General features: G+C 41.3%; 1 protein-coding gene across 2 annotated transcripts in view; it reads left to right on the top strand.

Moving 5' to 3' along the window:
• TARSL2 (threonyl-tRNA synthetase-like 2) overlaps nt 1-17,031 on the top strand; it is an 85,535-nt gene that overhangs the window by 10,219 nt on the left and 58,285 nt on the right. Inside the window, exons 4-9 of one of the 2 annotated variants that reach the window (XM_011965263.1) lie at nt 857-978; nt 3,958-4,075; nt 7,403-7,467; nt 9,217-9,295; nt 10,751-10,897; nt 11,980-12,078. In XM_011965263.1, the coding sequence (XP_011820653.1) occupies nt 857-978; nt 3,958-4,075; nt 7,403-7,467; nt 9,217-9,295; nt 10,751-10,897; nt 11,980-12,078 (630 nt within the window). The remainder of the gene's footprint in view (nt 1-856; nt 979-3,957; nt 4,076-7,402; nt 7,468-9,216; nt 9,296-10,750; nt 10,898-11,979; nt 12,079-17,031) is intronic. The other variant, XM_011965264.1, reaches the window with a different exon arrangement.

Here is a 17,031-nt window from a genome sequence, read left to right as displayed (position 1 = left end):
CCTTCTGCTCTGATTCATTTTATCAAACAACTCTTTAATTGTAACTTGCTTTCTATTTAATAAAAGGAAAGAAAGTGCTGACAGATGACTTGATTATCTTACTCTTTTGGTACCTATATCTATTTGGTGACTTTGGTTAGTTTCATTTTATCCATAAACTAAAATGAATTCCTTGGGAACTGAAAACCTTATCAACATTTTGAACTTGGAGGACTGACAACCGGGCTCTGGACTGTGGTTAATGAACTCATGTATACACTTCTCAGGGGTCCCAGGCAGCCAGCAGACATTCCCTGGCAACACTTTTTTCTTCTTGAGCCATCTTTCAAACTTCCACAGTCACATGCTATTCAGCACATGAAGACTGCTGTGGAGATGCAGAATCTCATTAACTATAGTGGTATCAGGAACACTTCAGTGCTCTGTGTCCCTCTCACAGAGGGTGCCCCTGGAGAAAAAGGAAGAGAGCTAGCACCTGGCACTCCTCGGCCTTCCTCCCACTCTGGGCTTCAATCAGGTTTGCACACAGCTGCTCTGCTGGATGTTCCGAGAGGTGTTCATCCCTTGTGGCTGATATGCACAGAGGAAATGGGGTTGTAGCTGAGCTTCAGCTGCCACTCTCAGCAGAGTGGCTTCACACTGGCACTGAGCAAGTAGCTCTGGTGGAATGTCAGGGAGGGCTCAGAAAGCATTCTCTTCTAAGTGGGCATTGAAGATTTTCCTTTCAAGTTGATGTTGCTGCCCTTGTGCTTGCCATTTATCTCCTTGAAATGTTCTACTTGTTTACATCATTTTACTACTAATTTTCCATGACATACTTTTGGCAGCTAATGGCCCCTCTGTCCATGCCATGCAGGTGTACTGGCACTCCAGTGCTCACATTCTTGGGGAGGCCATGGAACTTTATTATGGAGGCCACCTGTGCTACGGTCCGCCCATTGAAAATGGATTTTATTATGACATGTTCATTGAAGACAGGTAACACACTGAATACTGGCTTGTGAATGCATGTGTTTCAATTTTATTGTGTTTTAATGGTTACATACTAGCTTAGTAACTTTATACTGTTGACCCTTACATAATGTGGGATTGGGGCACTGATGCCCATGCCGTTGAAAATCTGAGTAAAACTTGTGATTCCACCTAAACTTAACTAATAGCCTGTTGTTAGCTAGAAACCTTAATGAAAACATAAACAGTTGAGTACCACATACTTTGTATCTTATGTGTATTATATACTGTATTCTTAAAATAAGCTAGAGAAAAGAGATGTTAAGAAAATCATAAGGAAGGGAAAATATATTTACCATTCATTTAGTGGAAGTGGATCGTTATAAAGCTCTTCATCTTCACATTGAGTAGGCTGATGAGGAAGTGGAGGGGTTGATCCTGCTGCCTCGGGGTGGCAGAGGCAGAAGAAAATCGACATATAAGTGGACCCATGTAGTTCTAACCTTCGTTGTTCAAGGGTCAACTGTATTGCATAATATGGCATAGATTGGTTGACCAATTTTGAAAATTATTTTTTGTTTAGATGGTCTAAGCCATTTAACTAAAAATTATTTTTAGTCAAATCTAGTTTAGATTCAAGAGGTACTTCTAAAATTGTTTTTTGTTTTGTTTTGTTTTGTTTTGTTTTTTGTCCCCAGAAGAATATGATATGCTGTTTATCTAATCTTGGACTTGCTAGAGCATGGTATTAATTAAGACCAGAATCGAAAGCTTAATTCCTAGGGAGAGCTTAGTTTAATTTGCTCCATGATAATCAAGGGCATCATTAACCTCAGCCAAACATCTCACATAGTTGAGTGCCAGACAGGGATGTTTCACAGAGGCTTCACATTCCATAGACCTATGCTTGAATCATTAGCAAACAGCCAGCCCCGTCCAACTCCTGCCCTGAATTCCTCAGCTTTTAAGGGTACCTCCAGTTGGCACAACCAAAACCTCTGATCCTTCTACTTCCTCCCTGCTCTTCACCACCACCCCACCATCCAGTTCTGCCAGTGTTATCTCCTAAATAGTTCTCCCACGCCCCTCTCCTTCTCTCACTTCTGCCTTATGGCCCCATGGCGTCTCTGGCCTGGATGACTGTGGTGCATTTTATCTTTACCTTCTCCTGCACACCGCTTAATGACCTCCCCAGCCAAGCACCCAACGCTCTGTAGCTGCTACTTAGAGACTTGTCCAGTCTGAATCACTATTCCTCAACAACCATGAACTGTATTTACCTGTACCACTTCTGATCTCAAAGGTGTGGGGTTTTTTTCCACATCAACAGCCAGTGCTCCAACTCTCTGGACACCCACTAGGTGTCTAATGATTGAACTCAATTCTGACACTGTCTACCCTGAGTTAGTGCAGATCCCCCAGGTCAAGGGCTCAGTCCCACAAACTGCCCCCAATTCAGATGCCAGCTGGAAGTCTGGGTCTTCCATACTTTTGACCTACAGGTTACAAATCGGGAGTTCCCATGACCCCATCCTTGGGTTCAATAATTTGTTAGGCTAGCTCCCAGAACTCAAGAAGGCACTTTACTTACCTTACCAGTTTATTATAATGGATGGTACAAAGGATAGAGATGAACAGCCTGATGGAAGAGGTGCTTATGGTGAGGTATGTGGGAGGGGGTGCAGAGATTCCATGTGTCTCTGGGCACCATGCCCCAAGCACCTGGATGTGTTCAACAACCTGGAAGCTCTGTGAATCTCGTTTAGGGCTTTTTATGGAGGTTTCATTGTAGAGGCACAATTGATTCAATCATTGACCATTGATGATAACCCAATCTCTAGTCCCTCTCCTCTCCCCGAAGGAGGCAGGTAGGGGTGCTGAAATTCCCAACCCTTTAATCATGCATTGGTCTTTCTGGTGACCAGTTCCCATTCTGAAGCTACCTAGGGGACCTAGCCACCAGTCATCTCATCAGCACACAAAAGACACTCGTATCACTCCAGAGATTTCAGGATCTTAAAAACCCTGTGCCAGAAATCTGGATGAAGACCAAATATATGTTTATTATATCACAGTATCACATCCAGTTCATCTCTTGTTAACATGGCTCCAGTATTCGTTCAACAAGATGTTTTTGCTCTCTGCTGTGTGCTCTGTGGTGGGTGCTGGTGATTTGGCAGTGAAGGAACCAGTCTGTCCTCATGGAGCTAACAGTCTGGTTGGGGGAAGACAGCAAATGCACAAGCAGCCATCTGCTGCCTGGTGGTGATGAATATAGGAACATCAGCCAGGTGTGGGAGGTGTGTGCCATAACAGGCAGGTGGGCAGGAAGGGGCAGATGGCATTGAAGCAGACCAGAGTAGAGGGAGGGAGCAAGCCCTGAGGACAGGGATACTTATGACATCTGCAGGGAGAAGGTTCCAGGCCTCTGTGGTACTGTCCTGATGTGGGGATATGTGTGGCTTATTTGAGGAGTGGCAAGGAAGCCAGTGTGGCAGGAGGGAGTGAGCACTGACCAGAGGGTGATTCAAAGGAAGTCAGTCCATGCACAGTGGAGGCTCAGTGCTGCTAGGAGCACCGGGACTCTGCAGTCCACACAGATCTCTCTCAGCCTTGGTTCCATAGCCAGTGAGGGCAGGGACATGATGAGCACTCCATCTGGCTCTTGAGCAAAACTAAAGTATGTGAAGGATAAGGAAGACCGCACAGAAGAACCAGCCTCAAAGGAGCTCACAGTCCACCTGGATGTCTCCTAGCAGGGCTTCCTGCTCACCTTGCAGCAGAGGAGAAATGAGGCAGGTCGTGGCACCCGTTGATGCCCTAGTCTCCCTCTTTGAGACGCAAGAGTAGTGACCGTATGAATGTTTGACTTTCTGAAGTCCTAGAACAATAAGACTTACCAGATTCAAGTTAGAAAATGTGTCACTGCTGAGCCTTCAGGACAAAGGAAAGAGGGAATGCATAATGTCTGGAAGATCAATGTCAGTTCTCTGCTCTTCTTTTTAGAGCAGTGTCCAGCACAGAATTGTCAGCCCTGGAAAATATATGTAAAGCCATCATAAAAGAAAAGCAACCTTTTGAAAGACTAGAAGTCAGCAAGGAAATCCTCCTGGAAATGTTTAAGGTAACTTGGGGAAACTCCTAAACATCTTACTAGGAATATTAAAAATCCATGTAGACTAGCTTCTCCACCTTCCCCCAAATAGTTAGCCATTGCTCACCAAATTGTTCTAATTCTGTTAAGCTACTGTGAGGTTGTTACCAGTTACTTGCTGTGGCATTTCCCTCCTCATCTATTTCCTGAACATTTTAGGGCAGACATAGGTAGGTAAAGGGCCAGGTGAATAATTTTTATATGTGTGTTTATAAATCTGATTAATTCTGAGTATTGTGAATATCTGTCCCCTAAATTCAACAATATTTATAATCCCATATGAAAGGCTGCCTTTTTCTCTTTTCTTTGGGAGTTTTCTATTAACTTTTTTTTTCAGATTCTAACCTAGAGTAATCTGTGTAAAACGGTAACTTTCTCTATATTTTTTTTGACCAATGTACTTAAATATATTCCTGATTTTATGTTTTAAAACATATGTATTGGAGAAAACATACATTTTTTGTTTGTTTGTTTGTTTGTTTGTTTTTTGAGATGGAGTCTCTCTCTGCCTCCCAGGCTGGAGTACAGTGGCACTGTCTCGGCTCACTGCAACCTCCGCCTCCTAGGTTCAAGTGATTCTCCTGTCTCAGTCCCTCAGCTGGGACCACAGGCATGTGCCACCATGCCTGGCTAATTTCTGTATCCTTTTTGTAGAGACGAAGTTTTGCCATGTTGACCAGGCTGGTCTTGAATTCCTGACCTCAAGTGATCTACCCACCTCAGCCTCCCAAAGTGCTGGGATTACAGGCATGAGCCACCGCACCCAACCAAAAACATATATTTTGAAAACACAATATTATTAGTTTTGTGGGCTTTAATAAAAAATAGAGTTGGTTTTGGTAAAAGGTTGCAGTATTCTTTTGTGTGCAGTAAAATATATAACATATAAAATTTACCATTTAATCATTTTTAAGTATACAGTTCTGTGGCATGAAGTACATTTACAATGTTGTCAATCATCACCACCATCCATCTCCAAAGCTTTTTATCTTACCAGGCAGAAACTGTGTACCCATTAAACATTAGCTCCTCATTCCGCCCCTCCACCCCGGCCCCAGCCCCTGGCCACCACCATTCTACTCTCCATCTCTGAATTTGGTTCCTCTAGGCACTTCCTATCAGTGGAATCATGACAATATTTGTCCTTTTGTGACTAACTTGTTTCACTCAGCAAAATGTCCTCAAGATTCATCCATGTTTTATGTTTTTTTATTTTATTTTTTATTTATTTTTCTTTTGGAGGTGGAGTTTTGCTCTTTTTGCCCAGGCTGGAGTGCAATGGCGCAATCTCAGCTCACCGCAACCTCCTCCTTCCGGGTTCAAGCGATTCTCCTGCCTCAGCCTCCTGAGTAGCTGGGATTACAGGCATGCACCACCATGCCTGGCTAATTTTTGTATTTTTAGTAGAGATGGGGTTTCTCCATGTTGCTCAGGCTGATCTTGAACTCCCAGCCTCAGGTGATCCACCCACCTCGGCCTCCCAAACTGCTGGGATTACAGGCGTGAGCCACTGCGCCCGGCCTCATCCATGTTTTAGCATGTGTCAGAATCTCCTTCCTTTATAAGGTTGAATAATATTCCATTGTACGGATAGACCACATTTTGTTTACCCATTCATCCATCTATAGACACTTGGGTTGCTTCTACCTTTTGGCTACTATTGTGAACAATGCTGCTGTGAACATGGGTGTGTAAAGTTCTGTTTGAGTCTCTGCTTTACTTATTTTGGGAATATACTTAAGAAGTGGAATTGCTGGATCCTATGGCAATACTGGTTTTAAGTTTTTGAGAACTCGCCATACCGTTTGGTGCAGTGGCTGCACCATTTCACAGTCCACCAGTGATGCACAAGGGGTTCAGTTTTCCCACATCCTTGCCAACACTTGTTTTGTTTCATTTTTGTTTTATAGACATCCTAATGGTTGTGAAGTGGTATCTCATGGGGGTTTTGGTTTTGATTTGCATTTCTCTAATGACGTAGTAATGTTGAGCATCTTAATGTGCTTATTGGCCATTTGTGTTTTTTCTTGAAGAAATGTCTTTGGAGAAATGTCTGTTCAGCGCTTTTGCCCATTTTCAATTAGCTTTTTGTATTTGAGTTATAAGAGTTCTTGGATATATTCTGAATATCCATTTCTTAACAGGTATGTGATTTGCAAATATTTAATTCTGTAGGTTGCCTTTTTTTGCAGCTACTTTTAAGAACTGAGCACTGTCTTTGTTAAGGAAAATGATTTGATGTGAATATATAGATATGAAACAGTTAAATCATACAGATACAGGTTTTTCTCCCAACAACTACCTCCTTTAAGTAGTTATATAATATAAAGTGCCTTGTATACCCTGATAATAGTGATGCAGGCAGAAAAGAAAGGAAAAGGAAAAAAAAAAAAAAACCTTAGTTTTATAAATGTATCATCATTACTATAAACTTTGCTTTTGTTTTTATACAAATAATATAGCTGTGTCCTTGTCAGAATTTTATTGATTAATGTAGTTAAATTAGATCTTCTAGAACAGTACTGTCCAATAGAAACATAATGGAATCCACAAGTCTGAGCTACATATGTAACCTTAAATTTTATGGCAGCTAGATTTTAAAAGTAAAAGTTGCAATTAATTTTAAGAAATGTTTTAACCCAATATATAAAAAGTATCATTTCAGTGGTAGCCAGTATAAAGAATGATTAATGAATGATTTTACTCTTCTTTTTGCAACATTATACTTCCTAAGTCCAGTGTGTTTTATACTCACTGCATACCTTCTTTCAAATTAGTGGCATTTGAGGCCAGGTGCGGTGGCTCATACCTGTAATCCCAGTACTTTGGGAGGCCAAGCAGGCGGATCACTTGAGGTCAGGAGTTTGAGACCAGCCTTGCCAACATAGTGAAACCCAGTCTCTACTAAAAATGCAAAAATTAGCCAGGCATGGTGGTATGGTACGTGCCTGTAATTCCAGCTACTTAGGAGACTGAGGCAGAATCACTTGAACCAGGGAGACAGACATTGCAGTGAGCCAAGGTGGCACCACTGTACTCTAGCCTTGGTAAGAGAGTGAGACTTCTGTCTCAAAAAAAAAAAAAAAATTAGGGGCATTTGACATGCCCAGTAGCCACGTGGCTTGTGGCCTCCATGCTGCATGGTGTAGTTCAAGGCTGTGAGCTGTTTGTATCCCTCGTGTCTCAGCACCTAGAACATCAGTAGCTGCTCTTTCAATGTTTCTTGAGAAAAAGTAGAGTTGTTTTCTTCATTTAAACATTGTGTGTAATAATGTGTAAATATATTTTTCTTTGTAGTACAATAAATTTAAATGCCGCATTCTGAATGAGAAGGTTGACACTGCAACTACCACAGTGTACAGGTTTGTGTCCACACATGTTAAACGCTGCTCAGTGGTAAACTTGAAGGTGTTAGCAGTAGAGGCAGAGTTTGTTTTCTGGTTGGAGATCTATTTTTCAAGTTGTGTAGTTGATACTCTACTTTAGTTACAATCTTCAAAATGTTTTCACTAAAGAGAAATGATTATTTTCCCCTTTTTAATAATCAGGACAGTACTGAGACCCATATTTTGTTTTCTGGGTGTCAGCTATAACAGGATTTTTCTCCATGTGAGTGATACTGTTGGGAAAGGAGTTTCTATTCTGTCCTTCCATGTTCTTATTAATGTGGCAGTGGGGGCCATTACAGGCCATCTCCTCGGCAGTGATTCTCTGCCTCATACTTACTGTCCAGAGTGCAAGGTAGAAGAGTCTGCCCCGTTGTCCAGAGTCCAAGTGTACAATCTTTATGCGTTAGCAGGATACTCATGATGAGACAAAAAGAAAATACTGGGAAACAAAGACAGGATCAAATGTAAGAGGAGGGAAGTGAAATTAATACCAGAATCACTTAGTTCTGTTCGTTTAACCTCAGGTTCCTGAGCACCTTTTTATTTATCCATGTTTATACACCTTATACATAATTGCTATTGTGTATTCCATCCATCTGGGTCCTGCTAGGACCATCACAGTACCAGCTTAGAAGACCTGCTATTTATTTAATTACAACCACAGATATTCTCCCTTGTGGTACTTATTTTTCACAGTCAAGGACTTATGGTTCTCTGGTTTAATTGTACTGTAAGTAAAAATCATATCCCCTTTGTGCAAAGCTATGCACAGTGCATTTCTTAAAATTTAAAAATAAATGAAAATGTAGAAAACAGGCTCAGTTTTAAATTTCTGGCTTCTAATACTTGAGCTCTTGGGTTTTAGAACCTTACTTAGGTCAACGTTGACACTTTTTGTAGTTTTTCAATTTGAATGGCTTGTATTTAATTTTGGGGAAAAAAAGTAATTCTTTAGTGGATTTCTTTTTTTTTTTTTTTTTTTATTTTTTGAGATGGAATCTTGTACTGTCGCCCAGGCTGGAGTGCAATGGTGCAACCTCAGTTCACCACAACCTTCGCCTCTCAGGTTCAAGCAACTGTCCTGCCTCAGGCTCCCAAGTAGCTGGGATTACAGGCACCCGCCACCACACCCAGCTAACTTTTTATATTTTTTAGTAGAGACAGGGTTTCACTCTGTTGGCAAGGCTGGTCTCGAACGCCTAACCTCGTGATCCACTCACCTTGGCCTCCCAAAGTACTGGGATTACAAGTGTGAGCCACCGCACTGGCCCTGTGGCTTTCTATTTAAAAGTTAGAGTACTGAAGCCTTTCATGCTAATTTGGCATTCCTTCCTTTCATCTGAGTGTTGCTTACCAGCTCTCTCCCTAGAGAACAATACACAAAGACTGGCCATTGAAAGAGATGACATTTTTGTGTTTGTCAGTCTGTAAGCCAGTCCCTTTTTGTATTTATTGTAATTTAAGTTTTTAATCAGAGAATTGCATAGTTTCTTTCAGAAGATGTTCTGTGGTTTTGGAATCTAGTGGGCAGAGTGGACTCTGAGGCTAGATGAATCGCCTCTCTCCTTCACCCTAAATTAAAAATTTAATTTTTAATTATATGTGGCCTTGCCACATATAAATAAGTGAAGCTCTACCTAAAACATAGGATATTATGGCTTATAATGAATAATCCAAAAAACTATAACTGTGCCTGAGCATGTCCTAAATATTTCATTATAGGTGCGGTCCATTAATTGACCTTTGCAAAGGTCCACATGTGAGACACACTGGAAAAATTAAAACCATCAAAATTTTTAAGGTAAGGATTGATTTTTTTTTTTTTTTTTTAATATAGTAAGCTTAAGGTGCACTAGCTATTAAGGGATTTCACTCATATCCTTTGTAGTCTGAACATCATGATATTTTAAAATATTTCATTCTTATTTGACTAAAACTATTAAAATCATTTGGAACTTTGATAATTAGAGCACTATAGGTATTTTTTATCATTTTACCTTATTGTAAGTGTTATAACATTTCTTTTCCATATGATTTTTTTTTTATTATTTTTCTGAGACAGAGTCTTGCTCTGTTGCCCAGGCTGGAGTGCAGTGGTGTAATCTTGGCTCACTGCAATCTCCGCCTCCTGGGTTCAAGCGATTCACCTGCCCCAGCCTCCTGAGTAGCTGAGATTACAGGCGTGCACCACCACACCTGGCTAATTTTTGTATTTTTAGTCAAGATGGAGTTTTACCACATTGGTCAGGCTGGTCTCGAACTCCTGACCTCAGGTGATCCACCTGTCTTGACCTCTCAAAGTACTGGGATTATAGGCATGAGCCACTGCACCTGGCTTTTTTCCTAGCTATATTAAAATGCTGTTCTGTATACTATGGTTTTCTCGAATAGCCCTGATGAATATTTGTCTGCATGTGAAAGTAATGTACTGCAGGATAAAGAAAACAGCAGAAGGGGATATGATGGTGTAATGGAGAAAACATCACTCTGGGAATTAGGAGGCATGGGACTGACTTGGCAGTCCCAGCCTTTCTGGGCTTTGATTTTCTTACAGGTAAAATGGGGCTGGCTAATGGCACTGTTCTTAATCATTGACTGTAGGTCATCAAGACTGACCTTTACTTCCCTGTACCTACTGTCTATTCTGCCCCGTCCTTGGTGATTATGATTCCTGCTTAGCGTTCCCTCCTTTCCGTGCACTGTCACTGTCATTCCTGGAATCCATAGCAGACTCTACATAATTTGCTGGTTAATGGTATAATTTAGGCTGGGAAGGTTTAGTTAGAATCCATTTTGAGATTGTTCCCAGCACTACAAAAAGTCTTCTTTAAGCTTTGTTGATTTTGTTTGTTTGTTTGTTTGATTGATTTTGAGACAAGGTCTTGCTTTGTCACCCAGGCTGGAGTGCAGTGGCACAAACACTGCTCACTGCAGCCTCAGCCTCCTGGGCTCAAGCAGTCCTCCTGCCTCAATCCCCCAAGTAGCTGGGATTACAGGCATGTGCCATCATGCCTGGCAAATTTTTGTATTTTCTGTACAGATGGGGTTTAGCCATGTTGTCCAGGCTAGTCTCAAACTTCTGAGCTCAAATGATCTGACCACCTTGGCCTCCCAAAACTGCTGAGATTATAGGCATGAGCCATGGCTCAGGGCTGCTTTGTTGGTGTTATAGTGGAAAATTGCGTTCATATTTAAGAGCGGTTTTACTTACAACCAAATGTTTGATATATTTACCAAAATCCTGTTTGATATTTAGAATTCCTCAACATACTGGGAGGGCAATCCCGAAATGGAAACATTGCAGAGGATCTATGGAATATCCTTTCCTGATAACAAGATGATGAGAAACTGGGAAAAGTTCCAAGAGGAAGCAAAGAACCGAGATCACAGGAAGATTGGGAAGGTATGCCCCACATCTTATATCACTAGAGAGATGTAATCATAAACCAACATAGGAATGTTTCTGTCTCACAAAACTAAGTTGCTTTAATAATAAGATTTCTTCTTCTTCTCTCCTATTTTGCTGGCACTCATAGTCTGCTGCTGAGTTCTTTCATTTTGATACCCCAGATGTCTTCTAGCCTCTTTCCTTCCTATATCTTTTATTAATTTTTGAAAATTGTACCCTTCTCTTATTTTTGTCATGATATAAAAATAAAGTTGTTTTTGGTGAAACCCCACCTCTAATAAAAATACAAAAAAATTAGCCAGGCATAGCAGCATGCGCCTGTAGTCCCCAGCTACTCGGGAGGCTGAGGCAGGAGAATCACTTGGGCCTGGGAGGCGGAGGTTGCAGTGAGCCAAGATTGCGCCACTGCACTCCAGCCTGGGTGACAGAGTGAGACTCAATCTCAAAAAAAAAAAAAAAAAAAAAAAAGTTGTTTTTTACATTCTGTGCACTTTACAGCATCCTTTGTATCTGGGAGACAGAGCAGCATGTAGAAGGAAAAAATCAGATTGGAAAGCAGCTAGGCCTGAGCTTTAGGCCCGGTCCTTGTACTCACTAGCTGTGTTAGATGATGGGCAAGCTCTGTGTCCTTGTCTTCCTTGCTGGGTAGCCTTGCAGGGTGGCTGTGAAGACAGAAACTGGATGATGGTGACTGGTACAGGGCAGGCTCTTAGTAAGTGACAGCCATGATCATCATCATCATCACTTAAAGCCTACCTCCTACAATGAACTTTTTTGGTCTTTTTACCATATTGTCTCCCCATGAGTACCATACTCCAAGTGTGCCAAGTAAGAAAATTAGCAGAAAATAGCTGAAGGTGACATAAAAGCTAAGTTCAAAGCTAATTAGCCATAAATATGAGTGGAAATTTTACATATATTTAGGTATAAGTGTTGAATGGCCTTGGAATGTCTATTACTAGAGAAGATAGAAATAACTGAGTATTATATGTTTTATTCCCAGCATATCATATGTGTGCAGTAAATACTAAGCAACAGCAGATGACATTTGAAATGCAATTACTGTTTCAATCTAGGAACAAGAACTTTTCTTTTTCCATGATTTGAGTCCTGGAAGCTGTTTTTTCCTTCCCAGAGGAGCCTTCATTTATAATACACTTACGGATTTCATACGAGTAAGTTAACTTTAAAATGTTTTATTCTTATTCAATTCCAGTTTACATTTTTACTATTTTCTCTTATAATAAAATGGTCAAGCATTTCCATTAATTTTACTTTGGTAACATTAATAAGAATTTTGAGGTTAAAAGTGAGATACTGGCCAGGCGCAGTGGCTCACTCCTATAATCCCAGCACGTTGTGGGGCCGAGGTGGGCAGATCACCTGAGGTCAGGAGTTCGAGACCAGCCTGACCAATATGGTGAAACCCTGTCTCTACTTAAAATACAAAAATTAGCCGCGTGTGGTGGTACATGCCTGTAATCCCAGCTACTCAGGAGGCTGGCAGGAGAATTGCTTGAACACGGGAGGCAGAGGTTGCAGTGAACCGGGATTGTGCCACTGCACTCCGGCCTGGTGACAGAGCAAGACTCTGTCTCAAAAAAAATAAAAAATAAATAAAAAAGTGAGATACTAGATTGTGCCTTCTAATAATAACATGGAGATAATTTCTGTTTTCCCTGAATACATTCCTGAATTTCATAAAATTCACTTTTTGTCCATATTAGTTTCTAAAGCATGTAGAATATAAAGGTAAGCGTTAGACTAAGTGTGGCACTCCCTGTGAAAAAAGAAAGGAGAAAGTGTCGTCTCTGGCACAGATTGTTAAACCATGAAGCATTGCTTCTCCAGATGTGCTCCATGGGCCGCTGGTGCTTCCCTTTGCCTATAGCATGACTCCCAGGTGATTTGGCAACTCCAGAGGAAAGAGGAAAAAACCAATAGAGCAAAATACCTGCTTGTAATACAAGTTTGTAGATGGGAAGATCTTTAGTATTTACATGATAAGGACTGTGTAGTTAGTGTTCAGAGGTGATCCAGGTGGACTACTAGGATTACATTTCCATTCTTGCACTGTTTTGTCTTTCCTATAATCATTACCTAAATTTTTCATTTACTTAGTTTTTTATGTGCCTACCACTAATTCATGCTCAGATTTCTCTCAAAAACTACAAATCTGCTTGCAACATGTTCTGCAATGATTCAGGTAATTAATTGCTCAGTAAATTTTTTTTCAAATTTGGTCCTACTCCAGAGTTAACTTGCTACTAAGATTCTTGCAAACTGATGTCTTAGGACTTCTTTTCGTCATCATCTTGGCCACTCCCCTCATGTCTCTTCCTATGCTGAGTCCCTTTTCCTGGTCTCTGTCTATCCCTTCATTGCTTATCTTTAATTCTCATTTGGGGATCACTGTCTTCAGTAACTTTCTGAGAAAAGAATACATGGCATGTGGCCTGTGCTGGTTATTCTCTGTTTGCTTCTCCAGTCTTGTTCTCCTTCCTTTTCTTCTTGTGCTGTGCTCCTGGAGGCTGACCTCTATGGATTCTATCATCTGGGGTACCTATCTTCCAGTAGGGGCTGGCCAGTGTGAGGCGGTAGGAGATCAGAGGGCAGGGGGAGAGACTTGAAGAATCACTGAAGATTATCAGAGATTTAGATTTAGACAGGTGGTGATGACCATCACAGCTGCTGATTTGGATGTGCTATCTTTTCTGAAAAATCAACATGGCCCCTGGCACCTTGTACTCTCAAGTTGGGAGTACAACAGATGGAGAATGAACAGAAAGCCTTTACGGTGGCATTAAGGGGATCTCTTATTTTTTATAGATGCAAGACAGATGTGGCTGATGAACAGGAGCAGGGCCTGATTGTGTGGGTCACCAAATTGTAAAGCCATTTAAATACACAAATCCAATGATCTCTTATTCTAAGGTAAGGGCGGTGGTTGGGAAGGCATGGGTCCCTGAGGCTTGGAATGGGAATATTTGACAGACACAGACGACACTGAGAACTTTGAATTTCTGGATACCTTTGTCTGAAGGAATTGGCCTTACCATGAAAAAAACCTTTTAGGGAACTCAGCTGGTTTTTCTGTTGGTTTTTTGTTATTATAGTCGTGTCTCTTCCCATATCTATTAATATTATATGCCAGATATTATATTTAATTTAAGTGTGGAGGCTCTAGGTGATGTTATCTCCCACTGTAGCATTCACCCTCTGCCAGTATTAAAGACTGATCTTTCAATTCAGTCAGAGATTGCACTGGGTTAAGGCTGGCTTCCATTTTATTAAGATTCAACCTACTTTTCATTCCTGTTTCTAGGCCATGACCCCCCTTGGGTTTCCAATTGACTGGCTGGTGGGTCTATGTCTTTTCAGCCCCGAAGGACTGTAGGGAAGCCCATTCTACTCTTCCAAAGTGTTCTGTTCTTAACAAATAATTCCAAGGCTCATCTAATTACTACATTGGCTCAAAAATCCAAGATGTCATCTGAATCAGGCCTAGATGCAGATGAGGCTCCTCGGGTGCAGTTTCTTGGGAACAGATTATCAAGTACATTTCCTCTACATTTTAAGACCTGTGAACTAAAAGCACAAGTTCTCTATCAGCCACCTCATCCTCCCATTTCCCTCACGTTATAAAATGGTGCTTGAGGAAAATAATGCAGTGGATAGTCTTATTCAAAAAGGAGTGGGGGAGAGTAGGAGGCACATAGTAGTCACTGTCTGTAGAAATTCTGGTATCTACCAGTCATCACTGCCCCAGGGTCGAAAGATATATTTTGATGAAGATCCAGTTTTGCTCTGCCTGGCTGTGATTCTGCCCTCTGAGTCTTCCTTTTTCTTCCATAAGAAATGACCCATGTGTGCCTTGGGGTAGCTTTCTTCTTCTTCTTCTTCTTCTTTTTTTAAAAATTTTATTTATTTATTTATTTATTTGTTTGTTTATTTTTGAGACAGAGTCTCGCTCTGTCACCCAGGTTGGAGTGCATTAGCGCGATCTTGGCTCACTGTAACCTCCTGCCTCCCAGATTCACGCCATTCTCCTACCTCAGCCTGCCAAGCAGCTGGGATCACAGGTGCCCGCTACTACGCCAGGTTAATTCTTTGTATTTTTAGTGGAGACAGGGTTTCATCATGTTAGCCAGTATGGTCTCAATCTCCTGACCTCGTGATCCGCCTGCCTCGGCCTCCCAAAGTGCTGGGATTACAGGCGTGAGCCACTGCGCCCGGCCTGGGGTAGCTTTGTTCTCAACCTGATACCTTCCTGTAGAAGGCTGAGGGGGTCCAAAGCCCTCATTTCATTTTGTGCCGTCTTTCAATCTAAGCTAGTACAATTCCTTTAAAAACTTTGTGAGTCCTTTTATATAAATTTATCATCAACATAGTTAGATAAAAGCCACATCCACATCTTTCTGACACAGATCCTTCTTTACCTAGGAGGCTACTGTGAGACAACAGTACATAGCAGAGTCTTCAAAGCCTTCGTGTTTAACTGAAAGGGTCTACAAAGCCTAAGACTTTCAGAAGGCTTACTAGCTGCACTTACAGTAGATCATTCTGAGGTTTTCACAGAGTGTCTTACAGCCCCAACCTTAAGGTCTTTACCCTAAGGTTATGCTTTGATGATTATAATCTGAATTTGATCCATGTCCTGAAGCCTCCTGAGTCTTTTTTGGGACAGTCTAAGGATAAGAAGTTTTCATTTTTGAACCCAGCAGGTCCTGGTGGCTTTATATTTCCTCTAAACTTGGCTTTAAAAGTTAATTAGTTTCACCTTTGGTTTATACCTCTTTTCTTGTATTTTACCATAGGGAACCAGAAATCAGTTGTCACTTTCTACATCTGCCTGGACATCTCCCCAGCTAAATCCATGAGTTCTTTGGGTACCCTTTCTGTTTTCCGTGTTACTTCTGGTGACAGTGTTACCCACCATCTGTTTCTGGCACCTCGTAATAAGAATCCCTTCTAGCTTCTACCCACCTGGCCCCAAAGCTACATGTTTCAGGTTATTGTTATGTCAACTGAAGAATCATGAGGTTCGTAAAATTGTAAAGGAGAGCTTCATTTCTTCTGAAGGGTTGCAGCCTGAAATCCTGCAGGCTGGGAAGTGTAGCTTCTGCCAGAAACCAGAAGCAGGCATTTCAAGGGAGGGAAAAGTAAGACAGGAATTTATGCTGATGAGATTGGCCAAGTATAAATATTTAACAGGTTATAAGAAGAGCTATGAATATTCACAAAGTGGGGGACATGTACATACGTAGTAAGCAAACATGCATGCTACATGCATCCCTTGTTCACTTTGGGGTGAAGACTTAATGCATTAAAATAGTCTGTATAACCAAAAGGTCAAATGGAGGACACAGAGGCATCCCATGTGCAGCCTTTATAAACCAACCAGAACCAGTACACGGTTAGTGGTCTTTTATCAGGAAGGAATGCTGGTCAGTTGTGTAAATCAGTGGTGGAGCAAGTCTTTCGAAAGGGCTTAACTTTTAAGAAAGAAAGCCTAACGGTTGTTAGTGACAGAGTGGGTATAATTAGGCATGTCCAACCTCCTGTCACTGCCAGTAACTCAGTTTTTAAGGTTTCTCTGGGGTCCTTGGCCAAGAGGGTATCTGTTCAGTCAATTGGGGTGCTTAAGATTTTAGTTTTATTTCTCAGTTATAGCAGTACCTACATCCAGTGCAAAATTCTGTTCTGGATGGCTGTTGCAACATAGCAAAGTATCCCAGAACTTAGTAGTTTAAAACTGCCATTTCATCATTACTGTCTCTCCTAGTTCCAGATTTTAGGCTCCTCTGGGTGGTTCTTGGATTGGGTCCCTTACATGACTGTGTTCAGGTAGAGTCTCATGCCAGGTGGGTGGTTCTTGGATTGGGTCCCTTACATGACTGTATTCAGGTAGAGTCTCATGCCAGGGTTATTGATTGAAGAATGTGCCCTTCCCATCATAGAAAGACTAAAAACATCAGGCATTGGCAAGAATGTGGAGCAAGTATAACCCTTATGGCTGGTAGGAATGTAAAATGGTAGATCTACTTCGTAGGAGTTTGGCATTTCTTATAAAGATAAACATGCACGTAACATGTGAGCCATCAATCCCGCTTAATTTTTTTTTTTTT

Source organism: Mandrillus leucophaeus, unplaced genomic scaffold, assembly GCF_000951045.1.
Source record: "Mandrillus leucophaeus isolate KB7577 unplaced genomic scaffold, Mleu.le_1.0 Scaffold719, whole genome shotgun sequence".
In the NCBI taxonomy this organism is placed as follows: domain Eukaryota; kingdom Metazoa; phylum Chordata; class Mammalia; order Primates; family Cercopithecidae; genus Mandrillus; species Mandrillus leucophaeus.
The sequence above is the reverse complement of the archived record's forward strand: the minus strand, read 5'-3'. Positions and strand labels throughout refer to the sequence as shown.